The 24032-nt window shown below is 43.3% G+C and overlaps 1 protein-coding gene across 1 annotated transcript in view; it reads left to right on the top strand.

The window, feature by feature from the left end:
- LOC120916456 (carcinoembryonic antigen-related cell adhesion molecule 16-like) overlaps window positions 1-24032 on the top strand; it is a 40690-nt gene that overhangs the window by 11941 nt on the left and 4717 nt on the right. The window contains exons 2-6 of the mRNA XM_040327430.1: window positions 1604-1957; window positions 10073-10138; window positions 14874-15011; window positions 18866-18945; window positions 23562-23591. Of these exons, the coding sequence (XP_040183364.1) occupies window positions 1604-1957; window positions 10073-10138; window positions 14874-15011; window positions 18866-18945; window positions 23562-23591 (668 nt within the window). The remainder of the gene's footprint in view (window positions 1-1603; window positions 1958-10072; window positions 10139-14873; window positions 15012-18865; window positions 18946-23561; window positions 23592-24032) is intronic.

Below are 24032 nucleotides of genomic sequence, written 5' to 3'. Positions count from 1 at the left end.
CCAGGATTTGAGCCAAGGCAGAAGAACATGCAAGGGGAGCTGAATGGGCATGCGCCCGGAACTGAAGAAATATTCCCTCCACTCCGACCAGCACATGATCATCAGAAAGGGGCACAGATAATGGGAAAAAATTACACCCCCTAAGCTAGTAGGCACGGCGGAGCGGGAGGTGTAATATTCATTTCTTATTTTAATTCTGCACTGACTGTCTTAGAAATTGCCCCTGCCCCCTATTAAATCCAATCCGGGGACAAAACCAGGGACAGACTTGGTCCAGGGACAGTGTCCTCAATCAGGGGACTGTCCCCTGAAACTGGGAATGTCTGGTCACCCTACTGTAGGCAGGCCACACGTCCAGAAGACCCAAGATGGCCACCACAGGGCCTTTTATCTCCTACCCAGCATGCACTTCAGCCCTGAGGGTTCATGGGTAGGTTATTTGCAAAATATCTCACCATGTTCTTGAAAAATGAAAATAAATTAAGTCAATTTCACGTTTTTGCCACTAGATGGTGCCAAACACCAATTTATCACATTAGTCATGGATTAACACTAGTATAACATTTGAAAAGGCAAAAATGCCCATGCTACACAGAAAAAATGCAACATGTTCTACTTTTACTGACTGTACTAGTGCCATTAGATTCCATGTTTAACACTGCCCATGCATTTTCGATGCAGAATAAAAACTCACTGGACTGCATCTGGTGTGAACCAGCCCTTAGATCAGAAAATGGGTATTTTTATTTTGAAAGATTTGGCTCCCATTGATTTTAGTAGGCTTTGGGTTATGCATCCAAATATCTTTGAACTTTTCTGAATTCCGCTCAAACTGAACCAATGGGCAGTGCAGCTCATTGCTACTGTGCATCAGGATCTCTGTACAAGCAGATCCTTTTTTTTTTTTTTTTAGTTTCCCATGTTCACATTTTTATTTTCTAATGTGCACAGGCGGCTCTTTAATTAGGCAAATTAGGCGGTCGCCTAAGGCCTCACACTCACCGGGGCCTCGCGGCACCCTAACTTACCCAATGCATTACCCCAGTTTTGAGGGACAGGTGACCTTAATGCCGCTGTGCTCAGGCAGTTGTAAGAGCCCTGACTCAGGAGCGGGGCCACCAGTGTCCCTAACAACCAGTGAATATTGATAACACCACCCCTTGTGACGTCAATGACCCAGCATGCCCTCAGTCAATGTCGTCACAAAGGGGTGGGTTCACCAGGTGACATCACCGGGTGGCCCCCGCCCCTTAGTTATTAAAGAGCAGGATCTGGGGGCCACCTTGTTAAAGGGGGCTTTGAGATTCCGATAAACCCCCTGCCCGCAGACCCCCACAACCACCGGCCAGGGTTGTGGGGAACAAGCTCTTGTCCTTGAATTATTTTTTCCTTCATGGGGCTTCGCAAAGCCTAGAGCCACCTCTGCTAATGTGTTATAAATTACAGCTCAGTATTGGTTGACCAATCAGAAGAGTACAGATATACAGGTATTTCTCTTTTTCCCATGTGAGCTGTGAATGGACTGGTTACACTATAATTTTATATTACTTTATATTTGAGACATACAATTGCTGATCTTCTTATCTGTCACTTTCTCTTGCAGTTCTCCTCGGTGTGTTGGTGGATGTGTCCGGTGGAATGATGAGTGTTCAGCTGATCCCTCAGAATCCGGTCACTGGGGGATCTGTCACTATGAGTGCTACTGGGATTACTGGGAGAATTCAGACTTTTACTTGGTATAAAGGACCGAGCGTAGACAGAGAATATGAAATCCTTACATATACCCCTGGTGATAAGATCCCACTTATTCCTGGACCTCTTCATTGGAGTAGGGTGACAGCTTTCCCTAATGGATCTCTACAGATCTCCAACCTAGATAGAACTGACGAGGGAAATTACAGAGTATTGATACAAACAGATACACAAAGCCTTATAGTTCTATACTTGAAAATCTATGGTGAGTAACGCATCAGAAAATTGTCATACAGATTTACCCGAAATGTATTTGTTTCTTTTTCACTGTATTTTTTTTAATGTAAAGGAATACATGGTGGGGAACTAAAGTTTAACTAAAGGGAAAAATGTAGATATGTAGAGTGGTGAGGGGGTTAGAGCCTCTGTCAGGATTTCATTGCAGTCTGTGTCCCCCATGCAGCTTGTTTAACCACTTCACGCAAATCAAATTACCCGTACGTCGGTACTTTCTCACTAATTATCGTTGTTATTGCAGCAGCTAGCTGCCATAGCCCCATTATTTTTGGGAACGGCAGGATAAAAGTGGTCTCTGCGGCGGATTCACCGTGAGATCCTTTTTATCGGTGGCGTGAAAGGTGCCCACCTCCTCCCGCGGCGCCTTCCGGTCATCTCCGCCAATTAAACGAACACGTCTTGTCACCTCACTGCCTGGATGCCGAGTGAGGGGAAGATGGCCCCCGCTCGTCCATAGCATTGGAAGGCGGAAGCAATGTCAAACGTCACTTCCGCCCAATGCTCTTAACCACTTAAGACCCGGACCATTTTGTTGCTAAAGGACCTTGCCCCTTTTTGCGATTCGGCACTGCGTCGCTTTAACTGACAATTGCACGGTCGTGCGACGTGGCTCCCAAAAAAAATTGACGTCCTTTTTTCCCACAAATAGAGCTTTCTTTTGGTGGTATTTGATTACCTCTGCGGTTTTAATTTTTTTGCGCTATAAACAAAAATAGAGCGACAATTTAAAAACAAAGGGCCAGATTCACGTAGAAGTGCGGCGGCGTAACGTATCGTAGATACGTTACACCGCCACAAGTTTTCATTGCAAGTGCCTGATTCACAAAGCACTTGCAATGAAAACCTATGCTGGCGGCCTCCGACGTAAGCCCGCGTAATTTAAAGGGGCGTGTGCCATTTAAATTAGGCGCGCTCCCGCGCCGGACCTACTGCGCATGCTCCGTTTCGAAATTCCCGCCGTGCTTTGCGCGAACTGACGTCATTTTTTCGAACGGCGACGTGCGTAGCGTACTTCCGTATTCCCGAACGTCTTTCGCAAACGACGTGAATTTTTAAATTTCGACGCGGGAATGACGGCCATACATTATACAGCACATACGTGTGCTGTGTAAAGTTAGGGCACCCAAAACGACGACTAACTTTGCGACGGGAAACTAGACTAGCAGCGACGTAGCGAACGCGAAAAACCGTTGTGGATCGCCGTAACTCCTAATTTGCATACCCGACGCTGGTTTACGACGCGAACTCCCCCCAGCGGCGGCCGCGGTACTGCATCCTAAGATCCGACAGTGTAAAACAATTTCACCTGTCGGATCTTAGGGCTATCTATGCGTAACTGATTCTATGAATCAGTCGCATAGATACTCTGAGAGATACGACGGAGTATCTGAGATACTCCGTCGTATCTCCTTTGTGAATCTGGCCCAAAATCAATATTTTTTACATTTTGCTATAATAAATATCCCCCAAAAATATATAAAAAAAAAAAAAAATTTCCTCAGTTTAGGCCAATATGTATTCTTCTACATATTTTTGGTAAAAAAAAGTTATAGCGTTGACAAAATAGGGGATAGTTTTATGGCATTTTTATTAATAATTTATTTTTTACTAATAATGGCGGCGATCAACGATTTTTTTTCATGACTGCGACATTATGGCAGACACTTTTGACACAATTTTGGGACCATTGTCATTTTCTCAGCGAAAAGTGCTATAAAAATGCACTGATTACTGTGAAAATGACAATGGCAGTGAAGGGGTTAACCACTAGGGCGCGCTAAAGGGGTTAAGTGTGTCCTATTGTGTGTTTCTTACTGTAGGGGGGCGTGGCTGGACGTGTGACGCCACTGATCATCGTTCCCTATGACAGGGAACAGACGATCAGTGACAAGCCACAGAGAAGAACGGGGAAGGTTTGTTTACACTCACCTCTCCCCGTTCTTCAGCTCCTGTGATCCGATCGCGGGACACCGGCGGCGATCGGGTACTGGGTAAGGGGATGTACCTGTACGTCCATGTGCGCAGCCGTGCCATTCTGTCAAAGTATATCGTCGTGCGGCGGTCCTTAAGTGGTTAAAGGAGAATTGAAAAAAAAAATTCTAATGACATTTACATTTATAGGTATATTCAGAAAGAGTTAGGAGATAAGCCGACCTAACTCAGAATCTACGCCAACTTATGTTTAAGTGTATGCTCAAACAGAGATACGCTTAAACATATCTAAGATACGACGGTTTGTGCCGTCCTATCTTAGATTGCAATATTTTGGATGGCCGCTAGGTGGCGCTTCCATTGCGGTCGGCATAGAATATGTAAATGAGGAGATACGCCGATTCACGAACGTACGCCCGGCCGATGCAGTACTTTTACGCCGTTTACGTAAGAGATAGGCCGCGTAAAGTTAGAGCTAGGCTCTAGTGGAATAGTAATGTCAAGTATGGCCGCCGTTCCCGCGTCGAAATTTCGAAATTTTTACGTCGTTTGCGTAAGTCATCCGTGAATCGGGATTTACGTTGTTTACGTCCATGTCAAAATCAATAGGCCCGTGCGGCGTACTTAGCCGCAATGCACACTGGGAAATGTAGGCGCCCGGTGCATACGCAGTAACAAAAAAACGTAAAAAACATAAGGTCAAGCCTGATTAACATTAAACACGCCCCCTTCCACACATTTGAATTCGGCGCCCTTACGCCCGCCCGCTTTAGGCTACGCCGCCGTATATTAGCAGGCAAGTACATTGAGAATCATGTACTTGCCTAGCTAACTTACGGCGGCGTAGCCTAAACAGGCTAAGCTACGCCGCCGCAAGTTTGCACGGATGTACCTGAATCTACCTATTAGTGTAAATATGAGATCTGAGATCTTTTTGACCTCAGATCTCATATTTAAGAGGTCCTGTCATGCTTTTTTTTCTATTAAAGGGATGTTTACATGTTTAAAAGACAGTGTAAAAAGTAAAATAAGAAAAAATTAAATTAAAATAAAAGCGCCCTGTCCTGACAAGCTCGCGCACAGAAGCGAACGCATACGTGAGCAGCGCCCGCATATAAAAACAGTGATCAAACCACACATGTGAGATATCGCCACGATCGTTAGAGCGATCATTTTAGTCCTAAGCCTAGAGGAGGCTCCTTAACTCAAAACTGGTAACCTATTTAAACTTCGCCTATGGACATTTTTAAAGGTAAAAGTTTGTCGCCATTCCACGAGCGGGCGCGATTTTGAAGCCTGACATGTTGGGTATCGGTTTATTCGGTGTAACATTATCTTTCACAATATAAAACAAAATTGGGCTAACGTTACTGTTGTCTTATTTCTTTATTCAAAAAAAGTGTATTTTTTATAAAAGAAAGTGCACTTGTAAGCTCGCTGCACAAATAAGGTGTCACTGAAAGTATTGCAACGAGCACCATTTTATTCTCTAGGGTATTAGAAAAAATATATAATATGTTTGGGGATTATTAGTAATTTTCTAGAAAAAAAAACAACATTTTAACTTTTAAACAACAAGTGTCAAAAAGAGGCTTGGTTCTTAAGCACTTGCCGACCGCCGCACGCAGATGTACGTCGACACAATGGCACTGGCAGGCACATGGGCATACCTGTAAAATCTGACCGTTAGTACACTCCATCAGACAATTGTTGTCCAACTTTTGGCCAACAAATGTTGGATGGCAGGCTAGTAAATTTTCAGCGGTCAATGGTCTGTTGTCATGATGTCATCTCTCTGCTTCCCGGCTGCCTGCACAGTGAGGACAGAACTGTGCTGCAGGGATGCAGGGTGTCGGGCGATGAGAGATGATGTCATCTATCTGCTACCCCACCTGACGGCTCCCTGATTGACCAGCTGTCTACTCGCCCACGAGCCGCCCAGCCGCCCACTCTCATCCACGGAGCCGCCCACTCTCTCATCCACGGAGCCGCCTGCTCTCTCACCCACGGAGCCGCCCACTCTCTCATCCACGGAGCCGCCCACTCTCTCATCCACGGAGCCGCCCACTCTCTCATCCACGGAGCCGCCCACTCTCTCATCCACGGAGCCGCCTGCTCTCTCATCCACGGAGCTACCCACTCTCTCACCCACGGAGCCGCCTGCTCTCTCATCCACGGAGCCGCCCACTCTCTCATCCACGGAGCCGTCCACTCTCTCATCCACGGAGCCGCCTGCTCTCTCATCCACGGAGCCGCCTGCTCTCTCATCCACAAAGCCGTCCGCTCTCTCACCCACGGAGCCGCCCGCTCTCTCATCCACGGAGCCGCCCACTCTCTCATCCACGGAGCCGCCCGCTCTCTCATCCACGGAGCCGCCCGCTCTCTCATCCACGGAGCCGCCAACTCTCTCATCCACGGAGCCGCCCACTCTCTCACCCACGGAGCCTCCCACTTTCTCATCCACAGAGCCGCCCACTCTCTCATCCATGGAGTCGCCTGCTCTCTCATCCACCGAGCCGCCCACTCTCTCATCCACGGAGCCGCCCACTCTCTCATCCACGGAGCCGCCCACTCTCTCATCAACGGAGCCGCCCGCTCTCTCATCCACGGAGCCACCCGCTCTCTCATCCACGGAGCCGCCCGCTCTCTCACCCACGGAGCCACCTGCTCTCTCATCCACGGAGCCGCCCACTCTCTCATCCACGGAGCCGCCTGCTCTCTCATCCACGGAGCCGCCCGCTCTCTCATCCACGGGCCTGCCTGTTCTCTCACCCACATTCTTGGGGGGGCAATTTGTCTGGCTCTGGGGCCCTCGGTCTGTGCCCTGTCATGCCCGCTCAGTAAGACGACCCTGGCTATACCTGTCCCTTTTGCTTAAAAGGCATTTACTGTGACATCAATGGTTCCTAGGGCCGCGGCAGGAGCAAGCACCCACAGCTTCCTTAGGAACCAGTGAGAGCGGGAAGCTGTCATATATAGAAGCGTTAGAAATACCACTTCTATACATTATTTCCAGCTCCCGCTGAACAAGGGGCAAAATGAGCCAAAGTTCAGGCATTCGTCCAAACACCCAAACAGCCAAAGTTCAGTCCGAATAGTTGACTTTTTCCCCCTCATACTGTATACAGTAATGACTGAATTTGGTGCATTATTTATTACTTCTATTTCCTATTTACTGTATATTTTATCTTTTAGTTACTGTTAAAGCGGAAACTGAAATGGTGGAAGCTTTTGCAAATATGTATCAATCCATATTTTACACCTTGTTTGCATTTTATGTTGATACTGTAGATAGAAAGATAGAAGTACAGACAGACAGACAGACCATGTTTTGGGTACACAATGATATATACAGGTAGGTATAGCATTTTGCTATTGTATTTGAAGAAAGTTAAAGGGACCTGTTTTATTTGTTTAAAATAACAAACATATCATACTTACCTCCACTGTGCAGCTGGTTTTGCACAGAGTGGCCCCGAACATCCTCTTCTGGGGTCCCTCGGCGGCTCTCGCGGCTCCTCCCCGCATTAGATAACCCCCTAGGAGAAGCTTTCTCCCTAGGAGGTTACCTTGCGGGTACGCCCCCGAGTCATACACTCGGCGTCCATAGACGCCAAGTGTATGACTCGGCCCCACCCCCCAAAATCTGCGTCTTTGAATGTGATTGACAGCAGCGGCAGCCAATAGCTGCGCTGCTATCAATCTATCCAATCAACGGCAGGACTCGTGGCGATGAGGATGCCGGGGACGCGCTGAGCAGGTGAACTGGCTCAGGTGAATAAAACAAGAGGTCTGGGGGGCCGGTGATTGCCAGGTGTTTTTTCACCTTAATGCAAAAGATGCATTAAAGGAGTTGTAAAGACAAAAATATTTTCCTCTTAAATTAAAGTCTGACAGTAGCTGATAAAGTAAACAGTAATGTTTTGCATTATAACTAGTTTGATACTTGTTGAAATCGAACTGTTTTATTCACCTCCGTCACTCCTGAATCGTTATTCTCACTGACTTCCTGGTTTGCGGTGCGCATTCATTCTTGCTACATCACGGCCTAATGGGAACTACAGTTCCCATTAGGCTTAGCCTCCATGCCTGTGAGGGATAAGAGAGAATCTTCACGCAGGGCTGTAGTCATAGGGAGGGGGTGAGCACATTCTGCTTTCCACCATGCAAAACAGCTCAGATGCTGGTGGAAAGCAAGAAGAGGAGTGACAGGAAATGGCATTTTCAAACCCGGATTACTGTATTTTGGAGGTCAAAAGGAAAAACGAGGTAAGTGAAATTTAAATGCTCTTGCTTACAGCAATCAATTGATCTAATAAAAAACGAACCTTTAGTGTTCCTTTAAGGTGAAAAAAAGCAAAGGTTTACAACCCCTTTAAAGTGTCACTAAACCCACATCAGTAATATCTGTATATGCGGTAAAGCATGCTTGTTATTTTCACTGTGGAACCTAAAGCGTTAATCCTCTTCATTGTGTAAAAAAGCTGTTTGATCCTGTCTTCTTTGTTCCGCCCCTTCTTCCACTGTCCCCAATCGATCTGCTGATAGAACAGAGTTTTGGAGGGCACTCTACACATGCTCAGTTTGCTGTGTATTGCCAGATAGTTTTTTTCTTGGGGGGGTGCATGTGATCAACACAGGGACAATCAGCACTGTCCAGGCGGAGGGTCAAGGGGTCCTGCAGCCTCATAAGACAGTCAGAGCAGAATGAAAACTCCTCCTACGAGCTTTAACCAGACACTGATAGAGATCACAATGGCTGCTATATACTGCTGATGAGAAACAGCATTTAGCATGTTATAGTTACTAAAACAATTGTATTTTAGTAAATATAAACTGCTAAATACCATCCTCAACAGTGTAGCAGTCTTATGACATATGTATGTATGAACAGCGATTTGTCATTTCCCCATGTCAGTCCCACCCCCCCTACAGTTAGAACACACCCAGGGAACATGATTAACCTCTTCCTCACCCCCTAGTGTTAACCCCTTCACTGCCAGTGACATTTTTATTGTAAACAATGCATTTTTATAACACTGATCGCTATATAAATGCCAATGGTCCCAAAAATGTGTCAAAAGTGTCCGAAGTGTCCGCCATAATGTCGCAGTACCGAAAAAAATCACTGATCGCCGCCATTACTGGTAAAAAAAATATATTAATAAAAATGCCATAAAACTATGCCCTTTCTTGTAAACGCTGTAACTTTTGCGCAAACCAATCAATAAAAGCCTATTTCGATTTTTTTTAGAAAAATAGGTAGAAGAATACGTATCGACCTAAACTGAGGAAAAAAATTGTTTTTTTTCGATATTTTTGGGGGATATTTATTATAGCAAAAAGTAAAAAATATAAATTTTTTTCAAAACTGTCGCTCTATTTTTGTTTATAGAGCAAAAACTAAAAACCGCAGAGGTGATCAAATACCACCAAAAGAAAGCTCTATTTGTGGGGAAAAAAAGGACGACAATTTTGTTTGGGAGTCACGTCGCACGACCGCGCAATTGTCAGTTAAAGCGACGCAGTGCCGAATCGCAAAAAGTGGCCTGGTCTTTGTCCAGCAATATGGTCCGGGGGTTAAGTGGTTAAAGTGGAGGTCCAGCCCCCAAAAAAATAAAAAAACATAGCTAAAAAGGTGCAAAAAAAAATGTTTATACTTACCAGAAAAGTCTGTTACTAGGCAGATAATCATAATCTGCCTCTTCTTCTTCCGCGGTGAGGTTCTGTGTTCTCCTCCTCGCGAAGCCTCTTCTCGGACACTCTGGACGGTGTTCCCATTCGCAAATAGCCGCGCGACTCGCACATGCACAGTAGGAAATGGGCAGTGAAGCCGTAAGGCTTCACTACCTGTTTCCCTTAGTGAGGATGGCGGTGTCGGGACCAGCCACGATCGACGGATCGGCCTCGGGTGGCCAACATTGCTGGCAACCTGGACAGATAAGTGTGCTTATTAAAAGTCAGCAGCTACAGTGTTTGTAACTGCTGACTTTTTTTTTTTTTTTAAAGCCGGGCCTCCGCTTTAAGGGGGCAAATCCTTTCCGGAGCTGAAGCCGTTAAGAATACTCTTTATGAAATTCTTCATTTTGTAGGATGACTAATATAACATTTGTTTAGTGAACTAACTGTTCCTATTTTCTTCCCTTTACAGACATGGTTCATACACCAAAAGCTTCTACCTCATTTCCTAAGGAAAGTGATGCCGTCACCCTCACCTGTGAGTCCACGAATGCAGAGAAGATTGTATTATTATTTAGAAAAATAAGTATTGTGGAAGATGGGCTTTTAAGTGGTAATCTCTGAGGTTCAGAAAACATATATATATATATATATATATATATATATATATATATATATATATATATATATATATATATATATATATATATATATATATATTCATTATTAGAAAGATAAAAAAAGTTTATTTATTAATACATATATTATTCATTAAACAGAGACAAAGATTTTTTTAATTTTTTAACTTTTTATTCCATTTGGGCACAGTTTACTGTAAATGTAAATATATGTTTAACTGTGTCTTGTTTGTATATATATTAGGGGCCAGATTCACAGTGAGAGTACGCCGGCGTATCTACTGATACGCCGGCGTACTTTCAAATTTGCCGCGTCATATCTTTATTTTGAATTCTCAAACAAAGATACGACGGCATTTGGCTAAGATCCGACAGGCGTACGGCTTCGTACGCCTTCGGATCTTGGGATGCAATACTTCGGGGCCCGCTGGGTGGAGTTCGCGTCGTTTTCCGCGTCGGGTATGCTAATTAGCTGTTTACGGCGATCCACGAAGCTACGCGCGCTCGTCGCATTCTCTTACGCCGGCTTTTCCCGTCGTAAAGTTACGCATGCTATTTCAATGGCTTATATTTAGACTAGCCATGTTAAAGTATGGCCGTCGTTCCCGCGTCAAATTCTTAATTTTTTTTTTGCGTAAGTCGTACAAGAATAGGAAAGGACGTAACGCACGTCGCCGTTCAAAAAATTACGTTGGTGCAACGTCATTTCGCGCAAAGCACTGCTGGAATTTACAAAACGAGGCATGCGCAGTACATTGGGCGTACCCATTTGAATTAGGCGGGCTTGCGCCGGACAGATTTATGTTACGCCGCCGCAAGTTTACAGGCAAGTGCTTTGTGAATCAAGCACTTGCACTGAAAACTTGTGGCGGTGTAACGTAAATGGGATACGTTACGCTGCCGGAGTTCTACGTGAATCTGGCCCTAGATGTTTTGTGATGTACACATGGATGATTAAAGTTAAGTTCCACAAAGAAAAACATTTTTAGCCAAAAAATCCTAAAAAAAAAAAAATAGAATATTTTTTTTTTTTATACTCACCCGAAATACCTGTTGCTATGCGGAAGCCGTAATCTGCCTCTTCCGTAACTGCGGTCTATCTTCTTCTTCATCTTCTTCTAGTGAATGGGGCGTACTGCTTTCTGGGAACTGTGTGTAATCCCAGAGAGCAGCCGCCCATTCACAAGTCGGCGCGAGACTCGCGCATGCGCAGTAGGAAACGGCCAGTGAGGCGTAAGGCTCATTGACTAAGATGAGCTACTTATAATGGATCTCACTACTATTTCTTCATAATAACTGCCCTTTTTTTGGGTAAAGTCTCTTTTTCTCTCCTGAAAGTAAATTTAATAATAAAAGATAATAAGACTAAAGTGACTGGAACCCAACTTATTTTTCACCCACTAAACACAAAGGGCAAAACCCTATGATTAAAATGTTTATTAATTGAGGGGTCATTCCACACCATCCAAAGAAGAGGAGCATGAAAGATAGATACAGTGCCTTGCAAAAGTATTCACCCCCCCCCCTTGGCATTTTGCCTATTTTGTTACATTACAGCCTTTAGTTCAATGTTTTTTTTTATCTGAATTCTATGTGATGGATCAGAACACAATAGTCTAAGTTGGTGAAGTAAAATTAGAAAAATGTATACATAAAACTATTTTTCATAAATAAAAAAAATGGCAATTGCCATGTGCATATGTTATGAAAACAACAACAAATTCTCCCCAAAAATTATTATAAAAAAAAAAACTTTGCACTAACCTAGTGAACTGTACAGCTGCTATCACCTTAGATGACAATTAGTGCCTGCAGGGCATTTGGGGCAAAAGGGACAGCTGCCCAGGGCCCCGTCATTGTTGGTAAAACCAAAAATAAATGTGCCACGCTTATATACTCTTTCCAAAGTGTCAAACACACTTAACCAAACTATGCATGCCATAAATAACATGAACCCAGACGCTTTTATATATGTACTGTATATATGACTATTAAGCAGATCATATGTGTTAATGTTCATTGAGACGTGAATCTTCTACTTGTGAATCTTAATCCATCTTCACTTTTAACCTGCAGTTCAAAATACAATGCTCAGTGTGACCTCCACCAACCCCTGTGGGCACACTCTCATCTTAGTTAATGAACCTTTAAGTGATAATATGTATATATTGTGTATACTGTGTGTATGTGTATATATATTTATATATGCATATATATATATATATATATATATATATATATATATATATATATATATATATATATATATATATATATATATATATATATATATATATATATATATATATATATATATATATATAGAGAGAGAGAGATAGATAGATAGATATATATATATATATATATATATATATATATATACACACAGGCCTTTTTTTCTCAGAAAATAGGTGCAGGACTCAACCACGGCCCCCTAAAAGCCCCCCCCCCCTTCCCCATACAAACCCTCCAAACCACATCAGTTGAAGTCTCTTAAAGGGGCATTAAATACCAGGAGTGCGTTATGTAGAGAATGCAGAGTTTGGGGGTTGTTATACACAGTGTGCAGTGTTCAGGGGTGTGCTGCACTGCACAGAGTACATGGCTTAGCCTTCTTCAACAGGCCCCTATTCACATCTCCATTTCACCCCTCTTCAGCTTTGACCTCTGCATACAACCCCCCTTTCACTGCTCCTATCTTCTCCCTCATTAAAGGCTCCACCATCTTCCACTTGTCTTAATTGTGTTGCTGTATTAAGCTGAAGCACCCAGGGAGCTCTAGTACCTACCCACACACTGTAGGTTAAGGTGACCAGATTACTAGTAATTGACTCTCTGCCCATTGCCACCACCGCCCACCTCACAGCCTGTCAAGTCTTACTCTTCGGGCCCCGGCTACTACTGGGTGGGGAATGGAGGAAGATCACCCAGGGAAGGCAAGGAGATAAGAAGGTAGGTGGCTGGCTGGGACTTGAGCCAAGGCAGAAGAACATGCGAGCGGAGCTGAATGGGCATGCACCCGAAACTGAAGAAATATTCCTTCCCCTCCGACCAGCACAGGTACAGATTTGGTCCAGGGACAGTGTCCTCAATCCAGGGACTTTCCCCGGAAACCTGGGATGTCTGGTCACCCTACTGTAGGTGGCTCTCACTTGCATGGAGATAATCTAGTGGGGGTGTCAGCACCTGCACCTCCCTTGTCTCCACCATAAACTCAGTGGGAGCCGCTCAGGAGATCAGATCTGTGGGACCTGTTGGAAGATAAGCTGTCACTTGTAAACACAGAAGCCAAACTTAAACTGTGTTTACAAGTGTTAGCGTTGAGCAGGAAGCAGAGGGCCTGAGCAAGAGGTGGTGGAACTGAGTTCCACCAAGTCCCAGCTGAAAAAAAGCCCTGTGTATATACCGTATTTATTCGAGTATAACGCGCACCCCTAATTTTCAATTAAAAATCGGTATAAAATCATTGTATTGCCAAAAATCTTTTATGCCCAGCCATGCCCCCTGTATGTCCAGCCATGCCCCCTGTATGTCCAGCCATGCCCCCTGTATGTCCAGCCATGCCCCCTGTATGTCCAGCCATGCCCCCGTATGTCCAGCCATGTCCCCTTACCTTTAATCACGCGGCGCGTGGGAACATTACAGACAGCATTCGTTTGAACAGCTGTTTTCCCTGCCACGCATAGACACTCCCCCTTGCTCGCGATTGGATAGATCCGTCCAAGGGGGAGTGTCTACGCGCGGCAGGGAAAACAGCTATTCAAACGAAAGCTGTCTAATGTTCCCCCGCGCCGCGTGATTAACGTTGTAGCGGCGTTGGTGGCTTCGGTGGCGGCGGCGGTAGCAGCGGCGTGTGCGGCGGCGGTAGCAGCGGCGTGTGCGGCGGCGGTAGCGGCGGGGGGGACAAAGTCCTCGAGTATAACGCGCACCCAAACTTTGATCTTTTTTTTGGGTATAAAATTTTGCGCGTTATACTCGAATAAATACGGTATATATAGATATAGATATATAGTGAAAGACTATCTTTGTTGCAGATTTTTTTCATCACTTCTTGCCTGGCAAAACCATTGTCAGCCAGACAGGAAGTGAGGTTAGATTTCTCTAATAAATTCCTAATTTATAGTTAAAACTTTAATGCCGCGTACACACGATTAAAAATTCCGATAACAAATGTTCGATGTAAGCTTTTGGTCGGAAATTCCGACCTTGTGTAGGCTCCATTGGACATTTGCTGTCAGAATTTCGGACCACAAAAATTTGAGAGCTGGTTCTCAAATTTTCCGACAACAAAAGTTCTTCGTCTGTATGCAATTCCGACGCACAAAAATCCTACGCATGCTCGGAATCAATTTGACGCATGCTCGGAATCATTAAACTTCATTTTTCTCGGCTCGTTGTAGTGTTGTACGTCACCACGTTCTTGACGGTCGGAATTTCCAACATTTATGTGACCGTGTGTATGCAACACAAGTTTGAGCAAACATTCCGTCGGAAAAAAATTCACGGTTTTGTTGTCGAAATTTTTGATCGTGTGTACGCGGCATAAGACTAACAATTAGGCAAAGTGGAATATTTAGCACACAGGGTAAGATACCCATTTCATTTAAATGTTCATCTTTCCTGTTTATCCCACAGCTCCAATAGTGTGTAAGACTACGTGTCCCTCTGGCAATGAACTTGATGGTGGGAAAATTGCTGTAATTGTTATTGGAACAGTTATTGGGATATTCATCCTTGAAGTCATTGTGTACTTTGTTTTAAAGAAAAAGAAAGGTATGTAATTCACATGTATTATAGTATTCTTGATTCTATGTTAGCTAAAAGCTCATCATAGTGTGTCAGTCAACTGCATATCTCTAGTCAGGTCACCAATGCCTATGGCAAAGGACGTTAAGAGCCGGTTCACACTGGGGTGGCACGACTTCTGGGGCGACTCTTCAAGTCATCCTGAAGACGACTTCAGAGGTGATTAGCAAAATGACTTCTGTATAGAAGTCAATGCAATTCGCCCGAGCCGCCCCCGAAGTCGTAAAAGAACCTTTTTCTAAGTCGGAGCGACTTGCGTCGCTCCTATTAGAACGGTTCTATTGCATAGAATGAGACGTGACTCGTCAGGCGGCTGAGCCCCAGTGTGAACCGGCTCTAAAAGTTGGCAATATACCAGTAGAGTTTTGCTTGAAAAAATATTGTTACTTTGATATTCTAATAGTTGATAATGTCAAATTAACAATCAAGGGGACAAGAAATTTTGAAGAAGCAGGATGGTAAATTTTTCTTAAACAATACGGGGCAGATCCACAGAGCAAGTACGCCGGCGTATCTACTGATACGCCGGCGTACTTTCAAATTTCCCGCGTTGTATCTTTAGTTTGAATCCTCAAACCAAGATACGACGGCATCTGGGTAAGATCTGACAGGCGTACGGCTTCGCACCCCTTCGGATCTTAGATGCAATACTTCGGCGCCCGCTGGGTGGAGTTCGCGTCGTTTTCCGCGTCGGGTATGCAAATTAGCGATTTACGACGATCCACGAACATACGCGCCGCCGTCGCATTTTCTAACGTCATCTGTAGTCGGCTTTTTCCGGCGTATAGTTAAAGCTGGTATTTTGCGGCGTATAGATAGACTTGCCATGTTAAGTATGGCCGTCGTTCCCGCGTCGAAATTTGAAATTTTTATTTTTTGGGCGTAAGTCGTCCGTGAATAGGGATGGGCGTAACTCACGTCTAAGTTAAAAAAATGACGTCCTAGCGACGTCATTCTGCGCAATGCACGGCAGGAAATTTCGGGACGACGCATGCGCAGTTTATTCGGCGCGGGGACGCGCTTCATTTAAATTAATCACGCCCCCTAATCGCCGATTTGAATTCCGCCGCCAGAAATACACTACGCCGCCGTAACTTACGGCGCAAAATCGTTGAGGATTCGAAATTCCGCCAGGTAAGGTACGGCGGCGTAGCGTATCTCTGATACACTGCGCGGATGTAATTCTCTCTGGATCTGGCCCTACATTTCTAACAACAGTAAATGTGATTTTTCATTCAAGAAAGTCAGTTAAATTTCAAAATTGATGTTGAAAGCAAACTAAATTTTGAAGTACTTTTCAATGACTACTCTCTGATGGCATTATAAAAAAGTACTGAGGAGATTTTTCATGGAAAGTCGAGCAGGGTATGGCCAGCTTAAAGTGATAGTAAAGTCTTTTTATTTTTTTTTAAATAACAAACAAGGTAGACATACCTGCTCTGCTTACCATAGGTTGGACTTGATGGACGTGTCTTTTTTCAACCTCACCTACTATGTAACTATGTGTAGTGGATTGGCATGGAGCAGCCTAGATCCTCCTCTTCTCGTTGTCTCTTCGGCTCTCCTGGCCCCTCCGTCCTGTTGAGTGCCCCCGCAGAAAGCAGCTTGCTATGGAGGCACCTGAGCCGAGCCGCAGCTCCCTGTGTCCATTCGGACACGGAGCTGCGGTTTGGCCCCGCCCCCTCTCTCTCCTTATTGGATAACTGACTTGATTGACAGAAGTGGGAGCCAATGGCCAGCGAATCAGAAGGGAGAGTCCCAGATGGCCGACGCAGTCGTATAATATCGCTGGAGAGAGATGGGATCAGGTAAGTATGAGGGGGGCTGTTGCACACAGAAGGTTTTTTATCTTAATGCATAGAATGTATTAGGATAAAAAAAACTTCTGCCTTTAGACGCACTTTAAAGCATACTAGCTCATTATGCATTACTTACCTTAGATCAAAGCCCCCAAAGCAGTCCTCGTTTCCCCCTTACTTCCGGGGTATCGCTGCACCGGCGCTGTGATTGGCCGGAGCGGCGACGACGTCACTCCGCGCATGCGCGAGGGAGCCGTCAAAGCCGCCATTCTCCATTGAGAAAACTGGCATTTTCAGTGCGCCTGACCCGTTGTCTACGGCGTGCATGCTCCGTAGACAGCGATGCATTCTTTTTGGCAAATATCTCCTAAACCGTGTAGGTTTAGGAGATATTGCAAACACCTACAGGTAAGCCTTAAACTAGGCTTACCTGTAGGTGAAAGTTGCAATGGAGGGTTTACTTCCATTTTGAACTTTGCAACAATGGATCTTTGGTCCCAAGTGTCAGGTTTTCCATTATCCTGATACAAAGCACAAGCTTCCAGTAGACATTACTAATTAATAATACTATTCCAAATATTTTCATTGTTCTATATTTTTAATTGATGTAAAAATAAAGAAAAAGACAGAGGCCCCTTGGTAAAAAAACATTATCATTATCAGGTGACTTTGGATAATGTAATTATAGTAATATATACCGTATTTATCGGCGTATACCGCGCACTTTTTTCCCCTTAAAATAAAGGGAAAATCGTGCATGTGCGATAAATATGCCGATACCCGCTTCCCGCGCTCATTTTTGAATGCCTGCGCCGACATATATCGAGTGCAGTACACTCGGCTACATTCGGCCAGGCTCGGCTTTCGCTTGTGCTCACGCATAAACGTCACAGAGCGTGAGCACGAGCGAAGCCGAGCCTGGCCGAATGTAGCCGAGTGTACTGCACTCGATATATGTCGGCGCAGGCATTCAAACTGAGCGCGGAAAGCGGCAATTCGACGGGGAGACAGCGTGGGAGAAGCTGGGAGGACACCACCGAAGCCGCAGACGGACGCCGGACCCGACGAGGCCGCCGATGGACGCCGCGCAATACACCAAAACTGTAAGTAATAAAAAACATTTTTACAGAAATTGCAGGTCCACATTAGGGGTATGCGCTATACGCCGGAGTGCGCAATACCCCGATAAATACGGTAATATGTCAAAAAAGTAAGAAAACAACCATATTAAGGAAAGAGAAGCAATAACTCCCAATTGGGGTTGGGACAGTAGATGTGCTAAGGACATCAAGTAAGAGACAGGTGTTGCTGCTCGATTCCAAATATTTCAATAGATTTATTTTCTTATATTTATCCTTATTACAGAACCTCATAAATGTGCAGGTTGTGATACATACCGTAAAATGACGTTTTTAAGGGTCTAGAAAAAACGACGTTTTTTTCAACCCGTTCATTAAAACGGCCTTGCCTACACACGATCGTGAAAAAAAAAATGTTCTAGCAAAGCTCGGTGACGTACAACACGTACGACGGCACTATATAGGGGAAGTTACATTCGGATGGCGCCACCCTTTGGGCTGCTTTTAGCTGATTTTGTGTTTGTAAAAGATGATTCGTGCTTTTCTGTCTGTTACAGCGTGATGAATGTGCTTACTCCATTACGAACGCTAGTTTTACCAGAACGAGCGCTCCCGTCTCATAACTTGCTTCTGAGCATGCATGTTTTTTTCACGTCGTTAAAGCCCACACACGACCATTTTTTTACGACGTAAAAAACGAGAATGTAAAAAACGACGAAAAAAATTTGCGCATGTTCGACATTTTTAATGGACATTTTTTAGATCGTGTAAAATGCTCTGGAGCCCACACATGATCGTTTTTAATGACATTAAAAAAAAACATACAACCCGAAAAACGGTCATGTGTACGCGGCATTCGAATTACCTGGAAGTATTTTTTCCATTTTATATTATTGAATTTTTTTAATTCTTTTATATTATTTATAGTGTATTTTCCATACAGGTAAACCAAGTGGTTCAGTATATGAGAATGAAAATGTTTCTCAACAACACAACAATGAAATGACTTTCCCAAGATCTGGGGTAATATATTCCTTCTTCTTGATATATATTTAACATTTTATCAAATTAAGTTCAAATTAAGTTCTAGTAAACAAAGTATAGAAGATTCTTACATAAAATTTCATTTAGGATATAGCCAGTACAAAAGGTTCATCATGTTGCTTTTTATTATACTTGTGCGTTTCGTTTCGTTAAGAATTCGAATTCGGACAAATTTTTCATTATTCGGAAATTCGGATGCATCCGAATTTCCGAATTACAAAATTAACGAATTTAAACAAATTCGAAAAACGCGAACGAAATTCGAATTCGAAACGAATTCGAATCGAATTAGATAACAAATTCTATTCGAATCGAATTCAAAAACAATTCGAATCGAAAACAAATTCGAATGAAAATTGAAAGCAAATTTGAATCAAAATCTAAAGTATATAAATCGATTTCTAAAAAAGAATACAATAAAATAGAATATAAAATAATAAAACAATAGAATTAAAATCAAAGAATAGTAAAGAACAGAATAGAATTTAATAGAATTAATCAAATACAATAATACAAATGCATACAATCAAATTCGGTTGAAATAATTTCCAATCCGGTGGAAATAATTTCAAAAACGGTTGAAATAATTTCAAATTCGGTTGAAATAATTTCAGATTCGGTTGAAATAATTTCAAATCCGGTTGAAATAATTTCAAATTCGGTTGAAATAATTTCAAATTCGGTTGAAATTATTTCATATTCGGTTGAAATAATTTCAAATTCGGTTGAAATAATTTCATATTCGGTTGAAATAATTTCAAATTCGGTTAAAATAATTTCCAATCCGGTGGAAATAATTTCAAATCCGGTTGAAATTATTTCAGATTCGGTTGAAATAATTTTAAATTCGGTTAAAATAATTTCCAATCCGGTGGAAATAATTTCAAATTCGGTTGAAATAATTTCAAATTCGGTTGAAATAATTTCAAATTCGGTTAAAATAATTTCCAATCTAGTGGAAATAATTTCCAATCCAGTTGAAATAATTTTCAAATCCGGTTGAAATAATTTCCAATCCGGTTGAAATATCATCGAATTTGGTTGAAATATTAACAATAGCGGATGAAATATTATTGAATTCTGTTGAAATATTTTCAAATCCGATCAAAATATGATCGAATTCGAATCCGGTAGAAATATTATGGAATCCGATAGAAATGTTTTCGAATTCGACCGGGTTTTTTCGAATTTGGTCGAAAACTATCGAATTCGACCGGGTTTTTCTAATTTGGTCGCAAACGATCGAATTCCGAAAACGAATTTAACAAATTTAACGAATCTAACTTAACGAAATTAATTAAATAACGAATTAAAACAAAACGAAACAAAACGAATTGTTTCCTTTTGCGCATGTCTACTTTTTATTATTATCTTTTATTTAATTGAAAAATATACTATATAGAATTGATTTGATCGAACATATTGCCAAGCTGCTATGCCAACTGTTCTTTTTTTTTTTTCATTACCTTTAGTTTGAGATAGAGCAAGAAAAGGTTAGGACCTTTTTAGTTTTTTTTTACCGATATCCAGGTTCAGAGGCGGCTTTAGGCTTTGTGAGGCCTTAGGCAAAACTTAGAAATGAGGCCCCACTCACGCCCATAATGTAAAAAATAACTCAAGCAAGAAAAATGGCTGCAGAAAATGCATGGCTCTGGCACACAGGTGATCGGCACCAATTCCATGGCATCCTCCTCACCCATCAGACATATTCAGCCAATGAAAGAGGGGGAGGTGAGAAAGAGAGAGGGGTAATAGAGAGATATGATGGCGCTGACATTAGTATTGATCACAGGCAAATTAGGCGGCTGCAAGGCCCCTGTAAGTGCGAGGCCTTAGGCGACTGCCTAATTTGCCTAATTAGAGAGCCCCCTCTGTCCAGGTTCTGTAACAATCCAGCTTCCCAGCGGTAAAAAGTCCCCTGGGAATCCCGGGGGGAAAACTGAGAACATGCTCGGTAACTTTCCCCGTGTAGACGTTTTCCCGTTGGGAAAACTCTGGTGAGAGCTTTGCCCAAGAATCCCGGCCGTGTGTATGCTCTACTGCAGTGTTTTCCATAGGCAAACTGCCGGGAAAAAGACCGCCGGGAATCGCGGCAAAAAAAAAAAGAGAACATGTTCTAATTTTTCCTGCCACGATTCCCGGCGGTTTTCCTGTCGGGAAAACTGTGATGGAGCATACACACGGTCAGTTTTTCCGGCAAAAAGCTGTCATGGCAGTTTTCCCGTTGGGAAAACTGGTCGTGTGTACGCGGCATCAGAGGAATTTCCCATCACTTTTTGTCACAGGGACAACATTTTTATCAGACAGGGGTGAGGGGAAAAAAATCTTCAACAGCACACAGGCGCTGCAGAATTTGCACTTACATGTTATCCTTAGCCCCCTGCAAACTTCCACAATTATCTGTTGATCCTGCCATTAAAGTTACCTCATGCAGCTTCTTGTAATGGTGTGGCAACAATGCTGCACTGCTCCTAAATATGCTTGTACAAAAGCTAGACAAAAAACAAAGTTGCAGGGGGTGTGGTTATCAGAATTGTCATTGCTGATTCACAAGCCTATAGATAATCATTGAGCACCTGACCACACCTAGTGCAGCCCACTGCTTTCTGGATTGACAGCACTTCCTCTGTTACTGAAACCCTCCCATTGTGAGCTGCAGTGACTGGGATGTGGCGTGTGTGAGACACATATGAAGATGGTTTTGGCTCAGTCAGGGACGGTAAATACATTTTTTTTTATTACTTTTTGAGGCTTGTGCATCACACGATGACTTGTTTTTAGGATTTGTAGAGACTGTTATACAGGAGACTTTACTTTCAGCTCCCCCTGCTGAGCCTAAGAGATGGTCTGTAATATTTGGGTGCAATGTATTGTAGAGAACTCAGGGCCAGATTCACAAATGAGATATGACGGCGTTTCTCCTGATACGCCGTCGTATCTCTGTTTCTATCTATGCGACTGATTCATAGAATCAGTTACGCATAGATATCCATAAGATCCGACAGGTGTAATTGTTTTACACTGTCGGATCTTAGGATGCAGTACCGCGGCCGCCGCTGGGGGGAGTTTGCGTCGTAAACCAGCGTCGGGTATGCAAATTAGGAGTTACGGCGGATCCACAACGGTTTTTCGCATTCGCTACGTCGCCGCTAGTCTAGTTTCCCGTCGCAAAGTTAGTCGTTTTTTCGGTGCCCTAACTTTAGTCAGCAAGTGTATTGCTGTCTAAAGTATGGCCGTCTTTCCCGCGTCGAAATTCAAAATTTAACGTCGTTTGCATAAGCCGTCCGGGAATACGGAAGTACGCTACGCGCGTCGCCGTTCAAGAAAATGACGTCACGGTGCGCAAAGCACGGCGGGAGTTAAGAAACGGAGCATGCGCAGTAGGGCGGGAGCGCGCCTAATTTAAATGGCACACGCCCATTTGAATTGGCCCGCCTTGCGCCGGAGGCCGCCGGCGTAGTTTTCATCGCAAGTGCTTGGTGAATCAGGCACTTGCGATGAAAAATTGCGGCGGTGTAACGTATCTAGGATACGTTACGCCGCCGCGATTCTACGTGAATCTGGCCCTCAGATTATGATAAACAGTGATTTATTTTTATTTATTTTTTAGCTCAGGGAAAAAGACGAGCAAAGGTACACAAATAGTTTTTCTTTGAATAGGATAACAATAAAAAAAAATGTATTGTATCATAGTGAATAGTGAAATGTCCCCTTTTTTGGTCATTAGATGGAACATGCACCCAATATGGTGCAAAAGAGACAATGTCCATTAACATGAGGTTTGTGTTTGAAGAAAGTCGATTTTCTAGGCCCCTTCATGAGCCCAGGTTCACATTGGGTACGATTTGGTACGATTTGAGATGCGATTTCACATGTGAAATCGCATCTCAAATCGGCGGCATTTGCCGGCAATTGTCGGCAATGGCACCGTCCTAATCGGTGCGACGCCGCATCTGCGGCGCTGCACGATTTCAAAAAGTAGTTCCTGTACTACTTTTTGTGATTTTGCGCCGCGATTTACATTGAACCCTGCACAGATGTCTCTTAAATCGCGGCCGAAATCGCGGCAAAACCGCAGCCGCGAAATCGCGGTAAAATCACGATTTTACCGCGATTTTGAATTCGCAGCAGTGTGAACTTAGCCTGAACCACATTATTATTTTAGCACCAACAATTTATGCATTGTACATTCACATCAGTCCCTGCATTCATGGAGCCTATAATCTAAGATCCCTCTCACATACTAAGGCCAATTATCCTACCAACAGGACTTTGGAGTGCGGAAGGAAACCCATGCAAAAGTTATGTAGATGGTGTCCTAGTTAGGATTCAAACCAAGGACCTCAGTATTGCAAATCAGGGGTGCTAACCACTAAGCAACTGTGCTGCTTGCATGCCCAGTCTGAAATCGCCATAGCATGCTTGCTATAGGAATACCAGTCCCGTCCACCTAGATTGATATCCCTGAGAAAATATTCTATCAGCAGATTACGCTAAAATAGAGGTCTGATCTCCATCTCACTGGATTAGTTTACTGATCTCTTATGATAACTAAGATTTTATAATGTAATATATGCATTTTCTTTCATGTATAGGTGCATCCAACACAAGATTCTACCTATGCGGTAAATATAAATATGTATTCTGATTATAAATATAAATGCTGGGTATAAGCACTATAATAGTTTTGTGGCTGCTATCACTAGTGATGGGTGAATCAGCCTGGGTTCGTTCACCAAAGGTTCAGCAAATTGTGTTCATAAGTCAGTGAACCGGAATTTAGAGGTGAATCCCATGAAAAGGAGGGATCCTTGTAGTTCTATTCTGACCATTTGTAGGGCAATAGGCAAACTACTGTAAAAAAAAAAAAAAAAAATGTGAGAAGCCGAGGACTGCTATAGAGAAAATGTGAGAAGCCGAGGACTGCTATAGAGAACATATATCAATACAAATAAATAGATACAATTGAATATGTTTAACCACTTAAGCCCCGGACCAAAATGCTGCCTAAAGACCCAAGGGGTTTTTACAGTTCGGGACTGCGTCGCTTTAACAGACAATTGCGC

The sequence above is a fragment of the Rana temporaria genome, chromosome 10 (genome assembly GCF_905171775.1).
Source record: "Rana temporaria chromosome 10, aRanTem1.1, whole genome shotgun sequence".
Taxonomy (NCBI): domain Eukaryota; kingdom Metazoa; phylum Chordata; class Amphibia; order Anura; family Ranidae; genus Rana; species Rana temporaria.
Note: the sequence above shows the minus strand (reverse complement) of the source record. Positions and strands in the feature narration are given on the sequence as shown.